General features: G+C 41.1%; 2 protein-coding genes across 4 annotated transcripts; both read left to right on the top strand.

Moving 5' to 3' along the window:
- Positions 1-151: 151 nt before the first annotated feature.
- Positions 152-4320, top strand: LOC140313770 (transmembrane protein 120A-A-like). The gene is made up of 12 exons (XM_072391752.1): positions 152-600; positions 902-1020; positions 1230-1346; positions 1451-1510; positions 1739-1834; positions 1954-2043; positions 2172-2237; positions 2339-2400; positions 2499-2591; positions 2763-2827; positions 3103-3171; positions 3367-4320. Exons 1-12 carry the CDS (start codon positions 532-534, stop codon positions 3478-3480), a joined length of 1020 nt encoding a protein of 339 aa, XP_072247853.1. The 5' UTR covers positions 152-531; the 3' UTR covers positions 3481-4320.
- A 1042-nt stretch (positions 4321-5362) lies between these two features.
- porb (P450 (cytochrome) oxidoreductase b) lies at positions 5363-20843 on the top strand. 3 transcript variants are annotated; one of them, XM_072392625.1, is made up of 16 exons: positions 5363-5459; positions 7999-8184; positions 12990-13038; positions 13705-13833; positions 14154-14306; positions 15041-15165; positions 15925-16014; positions 16219-16317; positions 16631-16747; positions 16868-16986; positions 17370-17551; positions 17684-17833; positions 17966-18227; positions 18543-18688; positions 18872-18957; positions 19234-20843. In XM_072392625.1, the coding sequence occupies exons 2-16, from the start codon at positions 8006-8008 to the stop codon at positions 19376-19378; spliced, it is 2031 nt and encodes a 676-aa protein (XP_072248726.1). In that variant the 5' UTR covers positions 5363-5459; positions 7999-8005; the 3' UTR covers positions 19379-20843. The 3 variants fall into 3 exon arrangements, with proteins under 3 accessions (XP_072248726.1, XP_072248725.1, XP_072248727.1); XM_072392624.1 differs by lacking the exon at positions 5363-5459 and adding an exon at positions 6228-6294; XM_072392626.1 differs by lacking the exons at positions 5363-5459; positions 7999-8184 and adding an exon at positions 9997-10365.
- Positions 20844-21442: the final 599 nt, after the last annotated feature.

The following is a 21442-nucleotide window of genomic DNA, read 5'->3' as shown; positions in this document are numbered from 1 at the left end:
CACAGCTGACACCTCAGGTATGTCTAATATTTCTATACATTGTACATATTGCTATTACTCTTTTACCACAAATTCTTGTTTAATCAAAATTGCCATTATCGTATGCTATTAAAAGCTGAATCTCCCTCTGAACTCCACCCTCGGTTGTAAAGTTAGGAAGATTCTGATTTAGTCCACCAGATGTAGCTAATGTGCAGCTATTTATCACAGACTAACAAAATATAGTCAGGTAGTCAGTTAAAATGTGCACAAGATCACCATCTAACTAGCAGGACAGACTGTGGCAAAGATGAAAATGTTGACCTCCAGTCTTTGCATAATACATAAAGCATACAAGGGCAATCACTTTCTGCTCTGTGAGTGATAACGCCAGTCAAAGTTCAGTACTTGCAATAAACTGTTCATTGAGGTGTGATACACACCCACAGTATACCTCAGCATAGCTTTTTAAGTCATTTCATGGTGGATAAAGAATTGACAAGGGCCACTAATTTTCAAGTCTGTGTTTGCTGTAATTGAAACAATCACAAAATGCCTCAAGGTTTAACAGAAATTCTGGAGGAGTGGAAATGTCGAGAGGACGAGTATCATCAACTTCAGGTAAGAAACAGGCTAGCAGTATCAGGCTATTCATACAGTAATTCTTGCTTTGCATGCAGTGTTTTGAACTTTTTATTCTTTAAATTTAGTGTTACTCCAACCACCTCTTGAGATATGTTTTACTTCCACCAATTAACTTTCATGCAAAACGTGTATCTTGAATGGTTATTTCTATGTCTGATATCTTGGTTTGGCTCCAGAAAATAATCTGCCACATCCTAAACACACCTTGAATTATTTCCTTGTAATTAGTATGTCATTTTGGTTATTGGTATAATCCTGTATTCTCATTGTCTTTCAGGAAACACACAAAATGTATTTACAGAAACTAGATGAGATCTCCAAACTACAGAGCAACTGCTCTTCATCTATTTCCCATCAGCGGAAAAGACTGAAAGAGATATCCCGCCTCGAGAAAAAGTAGGCCCAAGTGTCCACTCACAGCCCAAAAATTTTCATAGCCATGGATTCACTGTTGCATGTGCAAATAGATGCAGTATGTAAGATCCCAAACTAGGGAGGAAGAAAGAGTGAGCTGATATATGAACCCTCCTCAGCTCAAATGAACTCATACTGTTAATAATCCATGTTGTACAAATGGTACAAACTCTCTTCATTCAATTCATCAGATGCAGCAAAGGACTCTCAGAAGAGGACTCGAAAATGCTGTATGAAATAAAAGACAAAATCAAGACAAGATTAAATTCTATCTTTGAGATGGAATCTTTCCTTCCCAGGAAAAATGGGTAATGGCTTCTAATTCACAAAAAAGACTTCAGACATAAGGTTGTTTCTGGCCAGCTTAATAGACAGAAGCTATGATAACATGTGACTGTGTTTCACATCGCAGGTTGTACCTCAGTCTGGTTCTTGGAAATGTGAATGTCACTCTTCTCAGCAAGCAGTCAAAGTAAGCAATGCCCTCCAAAAGCCCACAGACACCAAATATCAAGCCCACATCTATCATATCAAACTGGCATTTCTTTAATTGAGCATTTTTTTAACATTTGCCACTTTTTGATTAATTTTGTTGATTTGTTTTTTTATTCAACAAGATGAATAATGAATAATCAGGACAAAGTTCTGTTTTATTAGTTCTGATATGTACAAAGTTCTCAAAATGTCCCATCTTTGTCAGGTTTGCCTACAAAGATGAATATGAGAAATTCAAGCTGTACCTCACTGTCCTCCTGCTCCTGTTCTCTTTCGTTTGCTATTTCTTCGTGAGCTACAGGTTAGTAAACGTAATATGCAGCTCAGGATCATACTTAACAGCTGGATTTCCTCTGTCGGTTACAATTTATTAAAAGTGATGATGTATTCATCGAAAATGACTTGTGCTCTTGCCTTTAGATTCCTTGATGCTATCCTCAATTTCCTGCTGGTGTGGTACTATTGTACATTAACCATCAGAGAAAGTATCCTAATCACAAATGGCTCCAGGTTGGCATCATTCGCGGGCTTCAGGCCTACTTTTTTACACTTCAGTTATCACTATTTTTGCTTAACTGAAATATTTGTTCAAACATGCAATCTGAATATTAAACAAAATCAAACATGTGTTGACTCAGAATCAAAGGATGGTGGGTTTTTCACCACTACATCTCAGCTTTTTTGTCCGGTGTAATGCTGACATGGTGAGTAGCATGGACTAAAAAGCCCAAATAAAAGAGTAAAAACACGATTTCCGCACAAGTAACTGGACTAATTCATTCCAATTTTCTTTTCACGCCTTAAGGCCAGATGGAAATTGGTACAAGATATTCAGGAATCAATTCCTTGCCTACTCCTTGTATCAAAGTAAGGTCAAAGTACTTTAAGACAAAAACACAAAAGCACTCCTGGCTCTAAGTTTCCGTAGCCTGATGATTTTCTCTCTCACATGGAACCCACCACAGGTTTTGTTCAGTGTCTGCAGTGCTACTATCAGAGTGGATGTCTGTATAGACTGCGAACCCTGGGAGAAAGACACAACATGGATGTGACTGTAGGTGAGAGACAGCAAAATGTGCCAAGAACACAGAAGAGCTCAGCCACAACTATGATTATGAAAAATTACAACCACCAGGCCTGTCTGGAGCTCCTGGTTGTCAGTTCTTCAGTAACACCCACGAGAGTAGAAAAAACACCCATTCAACTCTTGAATGCTCTCTGTTTTCTAGAAGGATTCCAGTCCTGGATGTGGAAAGGGCTGACATTTCTCCTGCCCTTCCTGTTTTTTGGTCATGTGAGTACAGTCTACGATGCTAAGAAGTCTCCAGTAACAGCTAAGTTTGCATTAAAGAAATAACCCATTGTCATGTTTAGATGCCATAAAGATAGACAAAAGTTCTGATGAAATTCTAGGCTGCCTATTCTTCATCAAATTTAGACACGGTTCAGACAGCTTTGAGATTTTTGGGGATCTGGGGCTTAAGGTGTCTTTGTGTCTTCAGAGCCGCACACTACATCTATTCCCTTTTAACCCAAACAAATCCTTTGCCCTCTTGTATTGTCTTGTAGTTCTGGCAGCTCTTTAATAGCGTGTCTCTGTTCAGACTGGCTCAGCTCCCAGACTGCAAAGAATGGCAGGTCAGTGCTCTCAGTTACCAGATTTTGCTGTGTCACTCTCTTCACTCATTATTTACACCCACACTATATTCACACCAATAGAAGGGCCACATATGTGTAAAGATCCACCCCATAGCACAAGAAATTAGTAATACATTTGTACTTACTGCTGTTTTGCTTACCCAAGCATTGTTTCTGTGTTACATGCACTGCCAGGTCACAATGTGTGGTCTCTGCTTCCTTATTCTGTTCTTGGGAAATTTCTTCACCACGCTTGCAGTTGTTCATCAGAAAAACAAGAGCAGGCGTCAGAAACCAAAGAGTGTGTGATTTATAATTGTGTCCATAAAACGCTGCCTCATCTCTCCGGATCAAGTCCCGTCTTGGAGTTGTTTTCGGTCAAACAATTTGCTGTAATGTCGATAAGCAACACAAATATGTCACTGATGTACTGATAAGAACCACACTGAAACTGGTTTTTGTTCAGCTCAATTGTGAATTTACGGGAAAAAAAACAATCATTCAGTTACAACTAATAGACAGGGTTTAAGTTTTACATAATCCTTTTTTTCTGAACCATTGCATAAAAAATGTATATAATAAGTAAAAGTAGTGGCAATAAAATGTATTCAGCTCCATTATGAAAAAGCAAGCAGCAGCAGGCCCGTCATCTTTGAATTACTGTGAACAAATCAAAAATCTTTGTTGTTGCATTTTAGATATTTCAGCTACAGTTTTACCTTTTGTGGAGACATTTTCCGGCTTTGTTTGTGTGCATCAATGACGAGTAATAGACAAATTTGATGAGCTTTGAATTTAAGAATGGGGCTATTCAACCTGAGACCAAATGGCTTAGTTAGGACTGAGAAGATAGGCTAATAGACAGGCAAAAAAAAATCTACGTGTAGATATGGAGTTCCTATGGTAACCTGATATACTGACAGAAAGTACTCTTTTAAACAATACCAACTGTTATTCTGTAAGACTAGGAGCATTCGGGGTACTAAGTGGTTCACATGACATATTACTTGCTACAAATGCCTTTCTTTGTACAGATTATGCATGACGTATGACAGTCTATCTCTGTTGTGTTTGCTTTTATTGTGATGTCATCTTGGCTACAGCATCCAATCACAACTTGTTGTTTTGCATTAATGTATTCATGTTGGAAACCGAATAAAAAAATAATTGCAATAAAAGGTGGAGCTATGTTTAATTCACGCATTTACTGGTGTATTTTATTTTGTCTGTGTAAACCGATTTGCTTGAAATGTAGTTGAATAATTAAAAAAAAGTCTATAGAGTCTAAAAAAAGTATAAAGCACTGTGGTTGCAGATTATCAAAGTAAACACACAGCCGAGGAAATGGACTGAAAGAAATACCTGACGTGGAAAAAAGTGGAAACTACAGGCAAACTTGAAACAGCCCCATGCATGTGGTGAAATTTTGTGCATAAAGTACTGAGTGTAAATACAATAGTGCAAATCCACTAATTTGTCTTGAAGGCTCCTGGATTTCACCTGTAATGCTGTAGTTCTACAAATAAACAGTATTGATAAAAATGGTTCAATTCAAAGTCTTACAGAAAGTCTAGAGAGTGTCTTCACAACATTTTTTCTACAGTTAGTTAACGGTTTGAAGGCCATGTTTAACTGCAAATAAGTCACACAGCCAGAAATGGCAAACTTCTGACACAACTTTTCTTTTGGGGGGCTAAAAAAGATGGAATGGATGAGAGCTTTGGCTATTTTTTTTTCAATTCAAAGTCTACATCACTTGAGTAAATGTATCTTTTTACGTCCTATAATGCCCACTTGCTCAACAAGCAAATGGGTTTAAATACATTTTCACAGGTTGTTGGGCTATCAGTCACGTGTCCTTGGCTTTGTGAACATAAACACTGTTTAACTAGGAGAGGACAAGTTTGAGGAATCTGCTTTTTACAGTCTGTTCTGCTGGTTGCATTACATAACCGTGAACCTTCGCCTGCTGCACCTTGACAGTTATTCAATTACGCAGGTTACATGTGCATTACTGTGGACTGGTCCAAATTAAATCTAAACGGTGTGCACTCAACACCGTGACGCTGCGTTCACAGAGTGAATTTGCACATAATTCTGTGTGACGACATATTTGAAACTTCCCTAAAACTGAAAACATGACTCGTTTTTTTTTTGGTGGGCGTCTCGAAACTGTAAGGGTCCCCGCCCCCCCGCGAGTGGGACTGAGATGGTCTGATCCTACACGGCGTAAAGTTTCCTTCCGCATTGAGCGCAGTCTGAGGCTGACACAAAGAGGAGAAGCGAAGGTAGGCTTCACACCAAAACCCTCTTATAAAACCGAGTTTTAGTCAGCTGTGGTCTGTGGCAGTCTGCCGGGGTTACACCGACACTTTAAACTCATTTCGTGGAGGTAACGCTCGGCTTTACTTTTTTATTTTAACGCGAAAATGTAGCTTTAGATAAGTGATAGCTCCAGTGTTACGCAAACTGGGGTTACCTCGTGTCATTTGTTTTTTTTTTCTGTCACACTTCTAAGATATAAGGAATAAGCTTCCTGCTGTAGGCAACAGCGTTGTGTCTCTTAATGGACTAATATTCAGTGCAGTGCCATGCTTTCAGGCACTGTTGTCACGGTCCAGGACGTAGTCATAGCCCGCCCCAGCGGGATTTGTCGCTTTACCTGACCGCTAGAGATATTTGGTTTTACAGCTGGAGGGAAGCATCATAACAAAATTTATTCAAACTAAGAAGTGAAACCGGCGTGTAGCATGGTGTACGTGGGGGGTTTTTACATCTCGGCGGAAACCGGTGACCCAATGCTGATTATTACACAATTCCCCTGCGACGATAAAGTTTTTTGAGTTTCTTAATTGCATATTCAGGCGACCTCTAGTAAACCGCATCTGTTTGATCTAAGCGGACCACAGTGACAACAGCTGCTGAAGCCTCTTTTATTTGTCCTGTACTGTGTCTCATGACCATGAATGCATGGTGGGGTGCAGTTTGACAGACAGTGTGTTATGTCACAGGGAAACTGAGTCATGAGTGATTTTTCTCTGCTGTGACAAAGGTTAATGAATCAGGTTTGTGGGTTTTTAAAACGGCTTCACCCGTCACTTAGTCCATGGTAGAACCTGCAAGGTGAGCCATTGAGCTATATTTGACGAGGACTCTCCTTACTAGACGAACTCCTCTTCTCCTGTATGTTTTGTCCTGTATTTTTTTTAGCTTTGCAACAATTTCCTGTATTTTTTTCCTTTTTTGTTGTTGTTGTTGCTGCTGCTGTTGCTTTGACACTGAACTTGAAAGTGCTTGTGGATTTGCTGAGCTCCTAATTGTTACTGTAGGGAAATTAAGCCAAAGCAGTTGTGGAGGTTTTGTAACAGACAGAAAACTCTGGCTCTGTATCAGTGAGGTTGAGTGTGTTTGGCCGTCGTCCTCTATCGTTTCTTGCCAGGCTGCATGTGGGAAAAGTTGATTGCACTTGTCTTTATTTAAGCCCCGGTCAGTTTTAATTAGGTGATCTAACGGCTTGAAAGTTGAGGTGCTGCTGCTTGGCACATAGTTGGGGTGCTCCATGAACTTTCACATTGTATGTTAGTTGCATTGAAAAGGAAACTTGATCAAACCTTTTCATTGCAGCCATGATGCAGATGTATTGGCTGATATAGGTTTAAATGTAGTACTTCAGGAAGTGGCGCTATAGGGTTGTAATGACGGTTGCAATGTGACGTTTTCCCCACATACATCCGTAAAATGTGCTTTTTGGTTCAAGTTCTGGTTCATATTGCTCAGAAACTTAGCCGGAGGGAGCCTCTTGAAAATGTTTGAATATGTGTTGTTGTGCTCTCAGCAGAATCTTTAGATAGTTTTGAATATTCCTTAGTATGTGCCTAAAAACCTCCCGTGTTTACCATGTTGTAGATTAGATAAAAGGCTAAATGAGTTGTTTAAATTAGTCTTTAAAATCCGCTGCGTAGCTACCGTTATGGTAATTTTTTTTGAAAATGTTCCAGTGGGAAACGTGAAATAAAGAAAAGGAGATAAACGAGGGTCATATGAAATGAGAGTCGTAAATCATTCTATTTCTGAATTGGAGGAGCTTGTTTTCCATCGCGCTTGGTTCTCGTCAGGCACTGCTACACACCTTGAAGTCGGTGTGACTTTTGTTCCAGACGGAGTGGGCGCCCAGCTCATCATGAAGTGCTTTACTTGATGTAATTGTGAATCAGCAGTTTACTTTTGTGCAAGCTTAGTTGGAGAGGGTTTTTCTTTTTTTTTTTTTTTTTTAAGTTTCTCTGTCACATTGTCCAGTTGTGATCAAGCCAAGTTTTGGGATTAGAGAAAAACCTGAACCCATTGTTTTTGCCGCCCTCCAACCCAGTTGAAACTCGAGCGTTCAGAACACGTTGTCCTCTCGTGCTTGGTGTGAAAAGAGGGGCTGTTGTTGATGCATGACGAGAAATTCCTCGCGCATCAAAAGCACTGGGTTACAATGTTATATTATGTTGAGCCAAATTTAAAGCCGGTTTCTCCAATGATACGAGCACAAATGCCTTCATTGTGTCTGCAATCAGCTGATTTTATTTAGACTTCTGAATTTACTTCACCACAGAGCTGCTTTTTTTTTTTCCTTTTTAGATATTTGCCCATAGAGTGGTAGAATACTACTAGATGTCCTTCCCAGAAAGTCCAAACTGATTACTTCTCTATGTAATCTTTATTTATTTTAATTCAAGTTTGGGGGAAAAAAGTAAAGTCATCTGTAACTTACTTTAGTAATCTCACAAATATTTTCTGCTTAACTTTAGCTTGTTTTGTTGTTTGTTTTTAATTTCTGTGTAGTGTCATCATGGCAGACATGGACCCTGACACTATCACCCACACCGAGCCCATGGTGGATGAAGAGGAGCCTCTTTTCAGCAACCTGGACCTCTTCCTCTTCTCCTTGATCGTTGGCCTCGTCATTTATTGGTTCATGTCCCGTCAGAAGCCGGAGCCCATCCCCGAGTTTAAGAAGCTTGACACACCGTGAGTATCCTCTAGTTTTTATAGCATCTTTTAGTTTTTCTCTGTTTTGATCTGAACTATCACATTCCAATTCTGCTGTGGCCGCATGTATGGAGTGAAATAAAAAGACTTAAGATCCATTTCCTACTAAATTCAGTATTAATGATAATAATTTCGGCCTCAGTTGAGATGGTGCAGATATTTATTTGCTTCAATTGAATGAATGAATTGTTACCCACCCACCAGTGACAACATGTCACTTGCAGAGACTCAATGTTTTTGGGTTCTACCCTAATTATATTAAATTACATCAGCCAATCAATTGAGTATTTCTATTTAGCGTCAAAAGCTTAGTGACTTTGACCATATTGGCTTTATAAGACAACGTTATCTGATATCTTTTCTTTTTTAACATTTATTTCTTTTTTTCATCCGCATGCTAATTGTAATCATCTTGTTCTGGCTGATAACACTGTCCTTATAGAAGAATGTAAATGTTGACTCAGGACAGAGCCTTGGGGAACACCGCAGGCCAGAGGGGCCATCACTTATTGTTGAATGTGGTAAGGTTATATGGCAACCACAAGAGTGTGGTGTTGACCCGTGTATGGCAGTATCTCTGAAGCCAACCCACTTCTCATGGCGACCCTAACAGCAGCGTACGTCACGGCAGTCTGTGTACAAGTTGCCACTGAAAGACCCTTGAAGCAAGTGTGTGAGAGTGCACAGATTAAGGTTAGAGTAAATGTTTCACCAGCAGCGACCTTTGTTTTCTCGCAGCCTCCTCTTTAACTTGGTCTCGCCTTTTTCACAAACTCGGCTGATCTTTTTTTTCTTCTCTAGCTGCCTTTTTCACTCTTGTCCAAGGCTGCAAGCCCACCCTTCTTCCCCTGTTCCCTCCCCTCATCACTCCCCTCATCACTTAGCAGCAAAGTGATAGAGGCTTGGCTTGATTACAGCAGGCTCTCGTTGCACTAGAGTCACTTTTAGTCCCTCCCCAGCCACAACATAATCTTTTTTTGTTTCTGGCAAAAAGCCAAGCCAGCAGCAGCCTCGCTCTCTGTTGCTTAAATGGACACAGACTGAAACAAGGGAGATCCTGACCCTGGAATAGGGAAAGACCACTGGAGAAAATGTTTTGCCTTTTAGACGCATATGTGTCTCTGGAGGGAAGAGATTCAGGAAAGGATCGAGCAACACAAGTTGGTCTCCCCTCCCCTTAAAGGGGTAGCAATTATCTAACTGTTATGAAGGGGGCGTAGTCTTCCAAGGCTTTCCTGTGCTTTTGTTTTTTGTCCCTGAACCCATTTTGAAAGTTCCCCGGAGGGCGAGCCAAGTTTCTTTTGTGAGCCCTCTCCAAAGGTGGAAAGTTGAGGCAAAAGACAAGCAGCTCTTTCTTTGCTCCCAGTTACTTTTATTCATTTTTCTTTCCTCGCTCCCCTGTTTTTTCTTTTTGTGTGTGCGTCAGGGCTGAGCTGCTCTGCCATTGGGCGATGTCACAAATGGAATCCTTTTATGATAAATGAGGTTGCCATGGCAATGACATTCCCCTCTCTCCTCCAGTGGTGGGGGCTGGGGATACTTTGGTAAAAAGAAAACACAACAAAAACCTACCATTCACAGCTCTTCCCCTTTAGTGGTCCACCAAGGAGTTGCTCTGTTAACAAGCCAAGTTCTCAGAATGGATCTTGTACACTTTTTCCTTCCTAACACCTTTCTTGCTGGAGAGGAAAAGGGGCGGGGATGAGGAGTAAGGCATTTCCAGCTCATGATCATTTCAGCGTGTGTTGAAAGTTGTGGGTCTGCAGCTCGACTACATTTTATGGGAAAGTCAGTTTCCCACCATTGTGTTCTCCGCTCTTGCCAGACACTGACAAGGCTGGAGGCTGTCGTGTTTGTGTGTGTGGAGAGCAGACGCCGCTGGTTTCCACAGAGCAGCACAGTAAGAGGCAGAATTCAGACCCCGTTGGAGCCTCTGAGGTGAAAGCAGGCAGCGCTTTAAACCCTGCAAGTATCCATCTGCCTGTCTGGACTGATATTACTGATCCATCCAATGGTTGCCGAGTCCTGATTTTGATTTTGACAGTGGTGATTTTTGGCTTGGCCTAGCCAGCAGTGCTAGTGGAAGTGGTGAGCTACAGCACTGCATGTCATGGGCTGTGTCTTCTCACTGCCAGGGGACAGGAGAGATCCTGCTGAGAGGTCTGTACAGTATTTAAATTCCTGCTTCAAAGCTGGGCAAAATATCTTTTTTTAAGTGACGCTAAAATGAAATGATCTTGTGTAGTTTGACAGCAAAGATCACTATTTAGAAGTTGTCTGTTCATATTTGAGTGTTTTGTAAGTAACTGTTGAATTGGACAAATGTTTCCAACATAAGGCATAAACACAAAGCATTGCTGTTTGTTTGTAGACCAATTAAATTATGGTATAAAAAAAAAAAGCATGCAATGTTCCGAGGGGGTTGTGTAAGAGATGGAGATACAGTCTGTTCGACTGCTAATGCAGTTTAACGATGTAATAATTAAGTATTCTGTTTTCCCCCGTCTTCTCGAAGCTTAATCATTAACTTTGGCCACGTGCACATTTCCAGCCTCGTTTAATCTTGATCATGAAACGCACTTGGCACGAGATCAAACTGTTGCATCATTAACTCGCCGGCAGTTTTCAAACGCCAGCTTTTTACCGTGACTTGACCCACCGTTGCCTCTTCACACGTATTGTAGACGGCATGTGTCAGACGCCTTTTCCCAGCTGAGCAGAGCATGCAGCAGGCAGGACGTGATTCAAAGACAACGCTGGGGAAATGGGTGTTTTATTTAAAGCACTGACCACATACACATGTGCTCCCCGTGAACTCTCTGGAGAATAACCTGTTGTACCACATGTGGGTTCATTGAAGCCATTTCTTGAGTTAATAAGAGCTATTTGGCGTTACGTCCGGTCTGTTGGATGCAGACATCTGCTTCCTCACAAATTAAGCCTTGAAGGAAAATATCAGGGAAAACTGCTTTAGTCAGTGCGTTTGTTAGGAAAGAACGATTTCCTCGATGATGGAATTTTAACGCGTGTTTTAGTTTGGTTTACAACTGACTGCTAACAACTAAGCATCGTCACACGTGATGCCGCAGCACATCAATCGTAAGTGACATTTATTTTATCTTTATGAAGGGCACAGCTCAAGCTGGGTCCAAAGAAATGACAAAACCACAACAATAAAGTTCATTAAACTTGATTTCGAAAGGCTCTCTAAAAAAATTGCCCGTGTTGGTTGAGTTAAATACTGATTTTTAATGAACTGATGTTCGTGCTGTTGCTGCAGCCGTCACTAGTTCCAGCATTCCTGTTTTTGGGATGCCAGAGAAAAAAAAGCTATGATTTGGAAACAACCCTGTTGGAAATTATGTGAAAGGCTGTGATTTTCAGTCCAGTAAGTTGTCATCAGCTGTCATTTGTTTTCCACTTTACTGATGTTTAAAACCTTATATCCACCACTAAAATAACTAAAATCCTATCATTGCTTTTTCTTATGGTCACCGTCATCAGCTTCTGCTCCAGCTGCAGACCTGACCTCTGTCTCTGTGTCCTCCATTTTTAGTTCTACACATAGTCAAGATACCCGACTGTTGTCGGCATCAGCATGAATTAACCCTCCCTATTGATTGAGTGCTGGGCAGACGGTTTAAACTGGAAACTGCTCAGACAGACGGCTGAATAATTGGATCAGAAATGTACATTTAGCTCCAGAGAGCAGTTTTAACCACAGGCCCAGTTTTTAACGGTACCCTTTGTTCCCCGTGACCTGTACTCTGCATGTAAATTTTTTTTTCCTTTTCCTGATGGGGGGGGCTCTACCAAAGGTTGTGATTTTACTGTGAATATATTTGTGTATGGCCAAAAATATTCTGCACTGGCGTACAGCTTCTACTTCAGCTGAAAATCAGAAAATGCATTAATGTTGCGTTTGTGGCTACGCTTGCAGTTGGTGTTGTGTTCCCTCATCAGTGCGGTCACAGACGCAGGTGTCTGCTCTGAGCTTTGATGCTGAATGAAGCGGCATTGCCTTTCATTTAGTTCAATAATACATTTATCTTTTTGTTAATTTCACTAACATTGTGTTGGCTCGTGTTGTTTTGATCTGTTTCAGTCCATTAATCATTTCCTGGGTACATCTGAATATAAATTTCGAATTGGGGGTCAAAAGGTGAAAATAAGCGTTGGATGTCCGTTATTCTTCAGGTGCACAGACATCACTATATTAAAAAACAGGCATGTTTCCATCGTGGGAGTCGCTGCGTGGGCTGAGGAACTCTTCCAGAGGTCATTGTCTGTGAACGCAGCTCATCCACAAATGCAGGTTAAAACTCTATCGTGAGAAGAAGAAGCCAAATTTGAACATGACTCAGAGACCCTGCCGTCTTCGTCTTTGGGCCAAAGCTCGTTTAAAAAGAACTGAGGCAAAGTGGTGAACTGTTCTGTGGTCGGACAAATTTGTCATTCCTTTTAAAAGTCATGACTGTAAAGTTATGGGAAGTTGCCCTAAATTACAATCTTCTGTTGTGAGTTCGGCTCAGACATAAAGACGACTGCCATCTTTCCACTGTGGAATTTAAGCCTGAGAAATGCACAAATCTGCAAGCTGAAGATTGACTTAATGTGGCAGAATGCATCTTTCCCCCCTCTCCCATTCAAATTCCACCATCATGGGGATGGCTGGGCCAATCACAACCGTTTACCTCATGGTTTGATTTGAGAACGAGTGTTGGACACTACAGAATTATCAGAAGCTTGGTCAAAAACATTTATTATTTATTTTCCTTTTTCAGAGCACCCACATCACGAGAGACAAGTTTCATCGAGAAAATGAAGAAAACTGTGAGTGATGTTGCTTTTAGCAACTTTATTTCTTCTTAGTTACTCCTCCTTTCTGTTGGTTTCTGTTGTGTGAGCTGGTTAACTTTTTTACATGCTGTAACTGTGGTGTGAACCATTCAGACTCGTACTTCTTCTCAATTACATTCTGTCCCTTCAGCGCTGCCAGTTGATCAACCTGGATTGTTTTTTCTTTCTCCACCTAGTTGAAAATCATCAGCCTTATAGAATTAAATTCACTTTTCCTTGTTATTTGCTCCATGGAAGAGAGTTACGGTGACATTTATGGTTTCCCAGTAAATTTGACCACATAAAGCTGTTGACTTTCATGGTCTTTTGTTTTTTTTTAAAGTCAGAATTGAGAAAATGCTGCTTCTGAATAAAAAGTGGTTTTACAGAAATTTTTTCAGATGCCACGACAGCTGCTGAAAAGTCTTCAGTCTCTATTCAAGTTTTTCCTTTTATCAGAAAGTCTAATAGCAACAATTCATACACAGATAAGAGGATATTATTATTATCATTATCTCTGCACTATATACGGAGATGCTCTAATTGCCAGTTTCAGAATGTCATCTCAAGCAGAAAAAGGTATTTTTCTTTTAGGTAAAATGCAGCTTTGACACGCTGCACGATGTGAATGATTTTTCAATGATGTCAATTTGTGGACAGGGAAAGAACATCATCGTGTTCTACGGCTCCCAGACGGGTACAGCAGAAGAATTCGCAAACAGATTGTCCAAAGATGCTCAGCGCTACGGCATGAAAGGAATGGCTGCTGATCCAGAGGAGTATAACATGGTAATTTACACACCACAGCAACAAAATGAGCAGAGGTCTTACTCATTCTTTGACACAGGGCCGCTGAAGACATGAGACTTTGCTACCTCAGTGGTGTTCATAATCTGGTTATTCTTTACTGATTTATTTTTGTTTGAATTGTAAGTCATTCAATAGATTCATACTATCAGCACCAGCACAGGGATTCTTGATAAACTTTGATTTATTATATTTAGTCTTCTCACAGGGGAGACATCCAATCAAACAGCGGAAGCTTAACTGAAAATGGTTATTTCTGCTGTTCTTACCGTCTCCCCCTTCCTGTTCTTTCATGGTTATAGGGGGAGCTGTCCCGTCTGTCTGAGATTGAAAACTCCCTCGCCATATTTTGCATGGCCACGTACGGTGAAGGAGACCCAACAGATAACGCTCAGGACTTATATGACTGGCTGCAGGAGAACGATGATGAAGAGCTCTCTGGGCTAAACTACACTGTGAGTCTTTATGTGCATGTTTTTAGTGAGTATGTAATGAATAAAAAGGGTTAACTTCCCACAGCATATTAAGTTTGGACAGGATTAAACCCAAAGCATGATCAATGTCCACATTTTGCGCTGTACTCTGTGTCTGTTCTCCTGTCAAACGAGCTCCAGTCACAGCATCATAGAGCCTGAAGAGCCATCCTTACACACTTCAGTTTTTTTGGGTTTTGTTTTGTTATTCAAGGCCAAGAAAAAGAGTTTGGAGTCAGTTTTACAAAGGACCAAAATGCTGTCATTTGGACTCATCCATTGGGCTTCCTTATGGTTCTAGTTATTCTTGTACTGTGTAGCTTCTTCGCTCATATTTTACGTCACCCGCATTGTACCACTGTAACAATGGAGGGGTCGTTTAATTTAGCAAACAGTCATAAAGGTAATATTGTTTGTACATTATGATGAAAGTATGAGTTATGTATGTTTTCACCGGCATACAGGCTCCACAAATATGAGCTGAGTCGGGCTTTGTGTGTCATTCTGACCTTCCCCCTGTATTTTCTGTCTGGACAAACAGAATTCATACACACGTGTTGGACTTAAAAGTTGTTTAAAAAAATTCTCACTGAAGTCCTGTCTCCCTGAACAGGATTAATTAAGAAACTGCATGGTTTGGAAGTATTCCTTGTTTGGCTCAAGTCTTAGAGCCACGCTCTAATACTTTTAGTTATTGTGTCCTTGTCTGCATCCAGGTGTTTGCTTTGGGCAACAAGACATACGAGCACTACAACGCAATGGGAAAATATGTGGACAAAAGGCTAGAAGAGCTGGGAGCCAAGCGACTCTTTGATCTTGGTTTGGGAGACGATGATGGCAAGTAGGTGACCCACTAATCCTGCTCATCTAGAAAATAAACTATTTGATATTTCCGATTTCTCTGAGACGCAACACAGATTACATGCTACATGCCGTCCTCTATTGACCCTTGACTGCTCAGAGCAGTTGAAATCGTACGTTGAGTTTTTATAAATGTTTTTTTTTTTTTTTTTAAATGCACATTTCGAAGTTGGATATCAGAAGAAGATTTTATCACTTTATAACACTTGTAGACGATGAAGAGTAAACAACGCGGCAGCCCTTTTTTTCCCCCTTGAACATAGTCATCGTGACTGGTTTTGTTTCCAGTTAGTGACAATTTCTGTTTATTACAAGCCCTTCACAGTGTGACCCGTGCTGCCATCTGCTGAGGGCTTATTCAGCCAAGGCTTTTCATTCAAGACAAGTTTATAGATACAAGCCTGATTTGTAACTTCACAGCAGTAACATTTCAAAAGTTGGCTTCAAATTCACCTGGTTCAAGGCATATAGGGGGTTGTAATGGTGACTGTGTTATGGGAAGACATTATTTACCGTTATCTGAGTCTGTTTAAGCACAACGGGGCTCGAGGCTAATATGCTTAACGTTTTCATTTACTTTCTCAAGCAAGTAACTAAGGTAGGGTCAGAGAACAGAGTTGCTAGATATTAGATGGATGACTGAGGAGGTTTGTTCATACTTCACAGGTTTATTATTTCACGGTGAAGTAAAAGAAAATACAGACGGTGTAAATGAAACTCCCTGCTTTTTGGTTTTCAGTCTGGAAGAGGACTTCGTTTCGTGGAGGGAGCAGTTCTGGCCGGCCATCTGCGAGCATTTTGGAGTGGAGGCATCAGGAGATGAGTCGAGGTGCATTGATGGGCAACTGATATTTTAATAGTTCATCATTTCAGTTTTTGACCATCTGTTAAGATGGTCTTAGATTCTCATAGCTTTCATACATGCTATTTTCAGTGTAACTGCCACCTTTGTGTGATTGATTTGAATGCACTTTGCGTTCGATGCATTTTGCTCCGTGTGTATGAAGAGTCTAACTTCAGTTGTCTCGCGCAGCATCCGGCAGTACGAGCTGAAGGTGCACACTGACCTCAACATGAACAAAGTGTACATGGGAGAGATTGGCCGCCTGAAAAGTTTTGAGGTCCAAAAGCCGTAAGTTCTGTAGCAGAGACTCCCTCACGGCGTTGTCTGCTCAGTCATTGCTCCCCTTTTAAATGCCTTATAATCACCTGCAAAGTTTACCTTCGGTCACTTAGGAAAAAAATGAGAGTTTGTGCCCCCTAGTGGACATGGGAAACACGTGTCTGCAGCCTTTTTAAATAAAACATTAACAACTTGTTTTTGTTGTTGGAAAAACAGATCTTTATATTTTTGTTTTTATTCAAAGTATTTCTTGTCTCCTTCATGATTCTGTCCAGCTATTGCTTTTGTGTATTTATATTTTTTGCATAACTCTTATTTGCAGGCCCTTTGACTCAAAAAACCCTTTCCTGGCCCCAGTCACCATCAACCGCAGACTTAACAAAGCCGGTGATAGGCATCTTATGCACCTGGAGCTCGACATAACAGGCTCCAAGATCAGGTAAGGCTGCCTTGACATGCATGCGATATCCCAAATGTCACCAGACTAGAGGAACAACTCCTCAATTAAGCTTCATGAATGATGGTCAAAGTCTAAATTTCTCTTGCTCTGTGATCTCAGATATGAGTCAGGAGACCACGTTGCTGTTTTCCCCACAAATGACTCTGGGCTGGTGAATAGGCTGGGAGAGGTCCTTGGCGTAGACCTTGATATGGTTATCTCTCTCAACAACCTTGATGGTATGGCATTGACAGTTGACCCCAACAGTCTCACGAAATCCTTCCTTGATATCTAGTGCAGTATCAGCTCTGACTTTGGTGCTGTGATATTACTGCCATATAATGTTACTGCTGTGATACAGATTGACTTTTTTGTTGCTCATTAGTTTTCTATCAGTGCAAAGGTAATCTGATGTACATTGCGATTGCATAACAGCGATGACGATGCGCTCTTTCAGTGTATTATCAAAATGACAGAATATGTCACAATAACCTTTCACCCATGCCATACTTATTACTTTGCAGTTTCTTTGACAGACATGCGTTTGATTGAATTTGGTAAAAAAAAATGATCATCAGAGAAAACACATCAAAAAGTTTTGTTTTGTTTTGTTTTTTTGCAGAGGAGTCCAACAAGAAACATCCTTTCCCCTGTCCCACCACCTACCGCACAGCGCTCACGCACTACCTGGACATTACCAACCCCCCCCGCACCAACGTCCTGTACGAGCTGGCTCAGTACGCCTCCGACCCCAAAGAACAGGAGAACATGCGCAAGATGGCCTCCTCCTCCCCCGAGGGCAAGGTCAGTGACGGGCGGTAAAGGTTCAGAGCACCTTGTAGCATCATTGTGTTAATTTTAGAGAAACACAACTGCTGCTAGTTGCTGAGATGAGCAAATCACATCACTGTCTGATTATTATACGTCTTTCCGCAGGCTCTCTACCAGAGTTGGGTTTTGGACTCTTGCAGAAACATCCTTGCCATCCTGGAAGATATGCCTTCTTTGAAGCCTCCAGTCGACCACATGTGCGAGCTGCTGCCTCGTCTCCAGGCTCGCTACTATTCCATCGCCTCCTCCTCTAAAGTAAAAACCCCTCTAAGCTGCATAGAAAATAAATCAAAGTCGTATCTGTTTGATTCACCTCTTGCATATTTTCATAGTTTATGTTGAACGACAGTCTGATGGCGCGCTGTTAGTAACTCTTCTGTTTTGTAGGTTCACCCCAACAGCATCCACATCTGTGCCGTGGTGGTGGAGTACAAGACCAAGACGGGCCGCGTCAACAAAGGAGTAGCAACCAACTGGCTGAAAAACAAACTCGTCAATGGCCACAAGTCCACCGTTCCCATGTACATCCGCAAGTCCCAGTTCCGTCTGCCTTTCAAAGCCACCAACCCGGTGGTCATGATCGGCCCTGGGACTGGAATCGCTCCATTCATGGGCTTCATCCAGGAGAGAGGCTGGCTCAAACAACAAGGTGCTCATAGACGTTGTTTTGTTTGTCTGGTTTAATGGGAGGAGGAAAACAAGGTGAAGGAGCTCCAAACATGTTTGGTCTTTTCTGTCCTTACTCACCTAAAATCTGTGCAGCGTAAGCACACAAGTAATGATTGATGGCGCATGCAGGAAATCAGTGCACTAATTATACATGTTGAGCAGTTATCTCGTTGGGGGTCATTTTCTGTTCTGTGCTTAATTAATCACCGTTGTTCCACGGGAGGAAAAGCATTTAAAGATCAGGCAGATAATCTTAGACCAGATGGGTTCATTAATGGCTGCTCTCTTCTCATAGGTAAGGAGGTCGGCGAGACAGTGCTGTATTTCGGCTGCAGATACAAGAACGAGGATTATATTTACCAGGAAGAGCTGGAGGAAGCGGAGAATAACAAAGTCTTAACGCAGCTTAATGTCGCCTTCTCCAGAGACCAGGAGCACAAGGTGAGAAACGTCTGCTGCAGCCGGGGAGCGCCGGGCAGCTCTGACTGAGATAATGCAAACAAAAAAACTTACTTAATAAAATGCACCAGAAGATTTCCGTTTGTAATTTGTCGTTAGGCCTCTGTAATGATGAACTTGGCTGTTTTATCAAATTTTTTTCTCTTTCTACTCTCCAAAATAAAGGTGTACGTGCAGCATCTCCTGAAGAATAATAAGGAACACCTGTGGAAGCTGATTCACTCGGACAATGCTCATCTCTACGTCTGCGGGTAATGACCACGTTTGATCAGCAGAAAAAAAACCACTGAACTATTGTTTCAGGTTGTTATTTTGTGAGGTTTTGGAATATTTGCATAACTTTTTTTTTTTGTTCTGTTGTTCAGTTTTTGACATTTGACCATGAGAAATAATCTGTGGTACTTTGGCTCCTCCTACTGGGAGTTGTTGGGAATCACGAAAAGCAAAGAGCTTTCATGTTAAAGTGCAAGTGATTGAAAAGTCTTTAATTTGGTTCAATGAAAGGAAATGTTATCTTCCTTGTTCAGGGATGCGAGTCACATGGCTAAAGACGTGCAGACGGCTTTCCACGAGATCGCAGAGGAAGTGGGAGGCATGACGCGCACCCAGGCCACAGATTACATCAAGAAACTGATGACCAAGGGACGCTACTCACAGGACGTGTGGAGTTAAAGAGCCGCAGACTTACTCTCACTATTCACTACTAAAGTGGTAGTTTTAAAGTTTCTATTTTTACTGTCTGTCTTGTTCAGGACTGAATATAAAAACATTACTCTGGTTCATACTCACCAAGGTTCATGAGGGCTACACGTAGTAGAGGATCATGAGGCAAACCCTACCTCAGCAGGTTTTCATCGACACATTCAACAAATAAATCTTTGCTCCTTCACATTATGCTTTCGGACCATCGTATGCTCAGGTCCTCGTTTGAGCCGTGGCTTCAGTCCAGGCAACGGTTTCCCCTTCTGGTTTCCAGAGGCCGCCGCGAGTCTCTGCCATTAACGTTCAAACTAGTGTAACTGGATGTTTTACTGCAACTCTTCAGAGCTTTGAGTTTGGAAGTAGATGCCCGCTGGTTTGAAATTCCTTAACCTAGCTTCAAATTAGAGCAATAAACAGACCATGCGTGTCAAAGCATGTGGGACAACATTGTATCGCGTCATTTAAGTGGAGATTTGGAGGGGTGTGTGTTCCTGTTGCAGCATGAATACTCAGAGCAGCTTTGACAGGAAAGGGTGCTGACTTTACTTTTTTTTTGTTTGTTTGTTTGTTTTTCTTTCTTTGAGCTGATCTATCAGTGCTTTTAAAAGTACTTCAAACCTGTAAGATATTTTAAAAGCTTCTGTGAGGAAAATGCTTGGTGTAGCGTACTGGCATCATGGGCACAGTTCTGTTTACCTTCATACATCGACAGGGGAGTTCGCCTTTTATGCAGAAGTTGCTGATCATTTTTATTGGCAACAATAACCTGAGAGGCGCCGAAATGAAACCCATGCGGAGGGGGAGATCACATATAGAAAAACATGAGATTATGTGCATTTTATTTCCATGAGAAGCTTGCTTTTAAACACGGGGAAATCATTTGGTGACCTGTGATATTTGTCGAATGTTAAAACGTTTGAAAATGCGACATTCAACATCCGGTCGGGCCTCCCAAAGTACTGTTTGATTGCCACACATCTGACAGCAGAGGAGTCTGGGATTAACTGATGACACGACCACGTCTGTTTCATGCTTGGTGTCGTTATTTTTTTACTTTTGTTTTTTATGTATGTACCACCAAGTAGAGAAAATGACCAGACGTAAGTGTGCATTTTGTGTGTTTTCCCCACCATCTTTCAACCAGAGCTCCTTCCAGTGTTTTTCTGAGAAAATGTGGGGAGGTCGGCCAACCCGTCAGCCCGTGCCTTTTTAACACTGCCTTATGTATGAAGTTGGCATCGAAACCATGACGGTTTGTTGTCTTTGTAACATTTTTTTTTTCCTTCTATGCCTAGATTTTCATTTAAAAAAAAAATCCATTTCCTCTGAGACACTTTACCCAGCGCAGTCACTTTCTGCCATTACACTTTATAAAGTAACTAATTGTATGGAGGCATGCATATTTTTTAAAATGAATAAAATTGGACTAATTCGTTGGGTTTGTGTCTTTCTTGGAAATAAATTGTCGTCTTCGCAGCTTTAAAAGAAAGAAGTGCAACTGATGGAATTATGTGCTGCAGTGTGCAAAGCAAACCCAGAAACCACATGTGTTGCACACATTAAAGTATGTTCAGCTCTCTGTTTATTTAAGCATCTCTTATTGTTAGACCTGAAGTTCAATAAGGGCTGCAGTGTGTTAACGTGTCAGGGAAGCAGCCGTTGCCTCTATCCTCAACTCAACAGCAACCTGTATGACAACCAAGCAGTGAACCTCCTCGAAGGACTACACTCTTAAAACCCGCCATTGTCTTTGAATATGTGCATTCATAAGGTCTTTGTACTGAAAAATATTTTTTTTAAAAGTAACCTCCAAATGTGATGGATTTGCCTTTAGACAGCCAGTGTTTTGGAACTACCCAAAATATGTTAGTTTGAATAGAATTTTGTAATATTACATAGAAAATAATAATAAAATATAAGAATTGAACTCGAGCTTTGTTGATATCATGTGAAAAAAGCCACAAAACAAGAGGCTGTTGCTAGTTGAGATTCCACTGTTTGTTTGTTTTTTCTCAAATGGGCCTTAACTAATCT

The sequence above is a fragment of the Leuresthes tenuis genome, unplaced genomic scaffold, assembly GCF_036924035.1.
Source record: "Leuresthes tenuis unplaced genomic scaffold, fLeuTen1.0.hap1 SCAF_9, whole genome shotgun sequence".
Classification (NCBI taxonomy): domain Eukaryota; kingdom Metazoa; phylum Chordata; class Actinopteri; order Atheriniformes; family Atherinopsidae; genus Leuresthes; species Leuresthes tenuis.
This window is presented reverse-complemented; position numbering and strand designations above follow the sequence as displayed.

Excerpts from the sequence above, each read along its gene's own strand:
- LOC140313770 (XM_072391752.1), top strand. The coding sequence starts at position 532 with ATGCCTCAAGGTTTAACAGAAATTCTGGAGGAGTGGAAATGTCGAGAG. Across the intron at positions 601-901 it reads ACGAGTATCATCAACTTCAG|GAAACACACAAAATGTATTT; the intron begins GTAAGAAACAGG and ends ATTGTCTTTCAG. Across the intron at positions 1,347-1,450 it reads TTCCTTCCCAGGAAAAATGG|GTTGTACCTCAGTCTGGTTC; the intron begins GTAATGGCTTCT and ends TTCACATCGCAG.
- porb (XM_072392624.1), top strand. Across the intron at positions 13,834-14,153 it reads ATCCAGAGGAGTATAACATG|GGGGAGCTGTCCCGTCTGTC; the intron begins GTAATTTACACA and ends TCATGGTTATAG. Across the intron at positions 15,166-15,924 it reads TTGGGAGACGATGATGGCAA|TCTGGAAGAGGACTTCGTTT; the intron begins GTAGGTGACCCA and ends TTTGGTTTTCAG.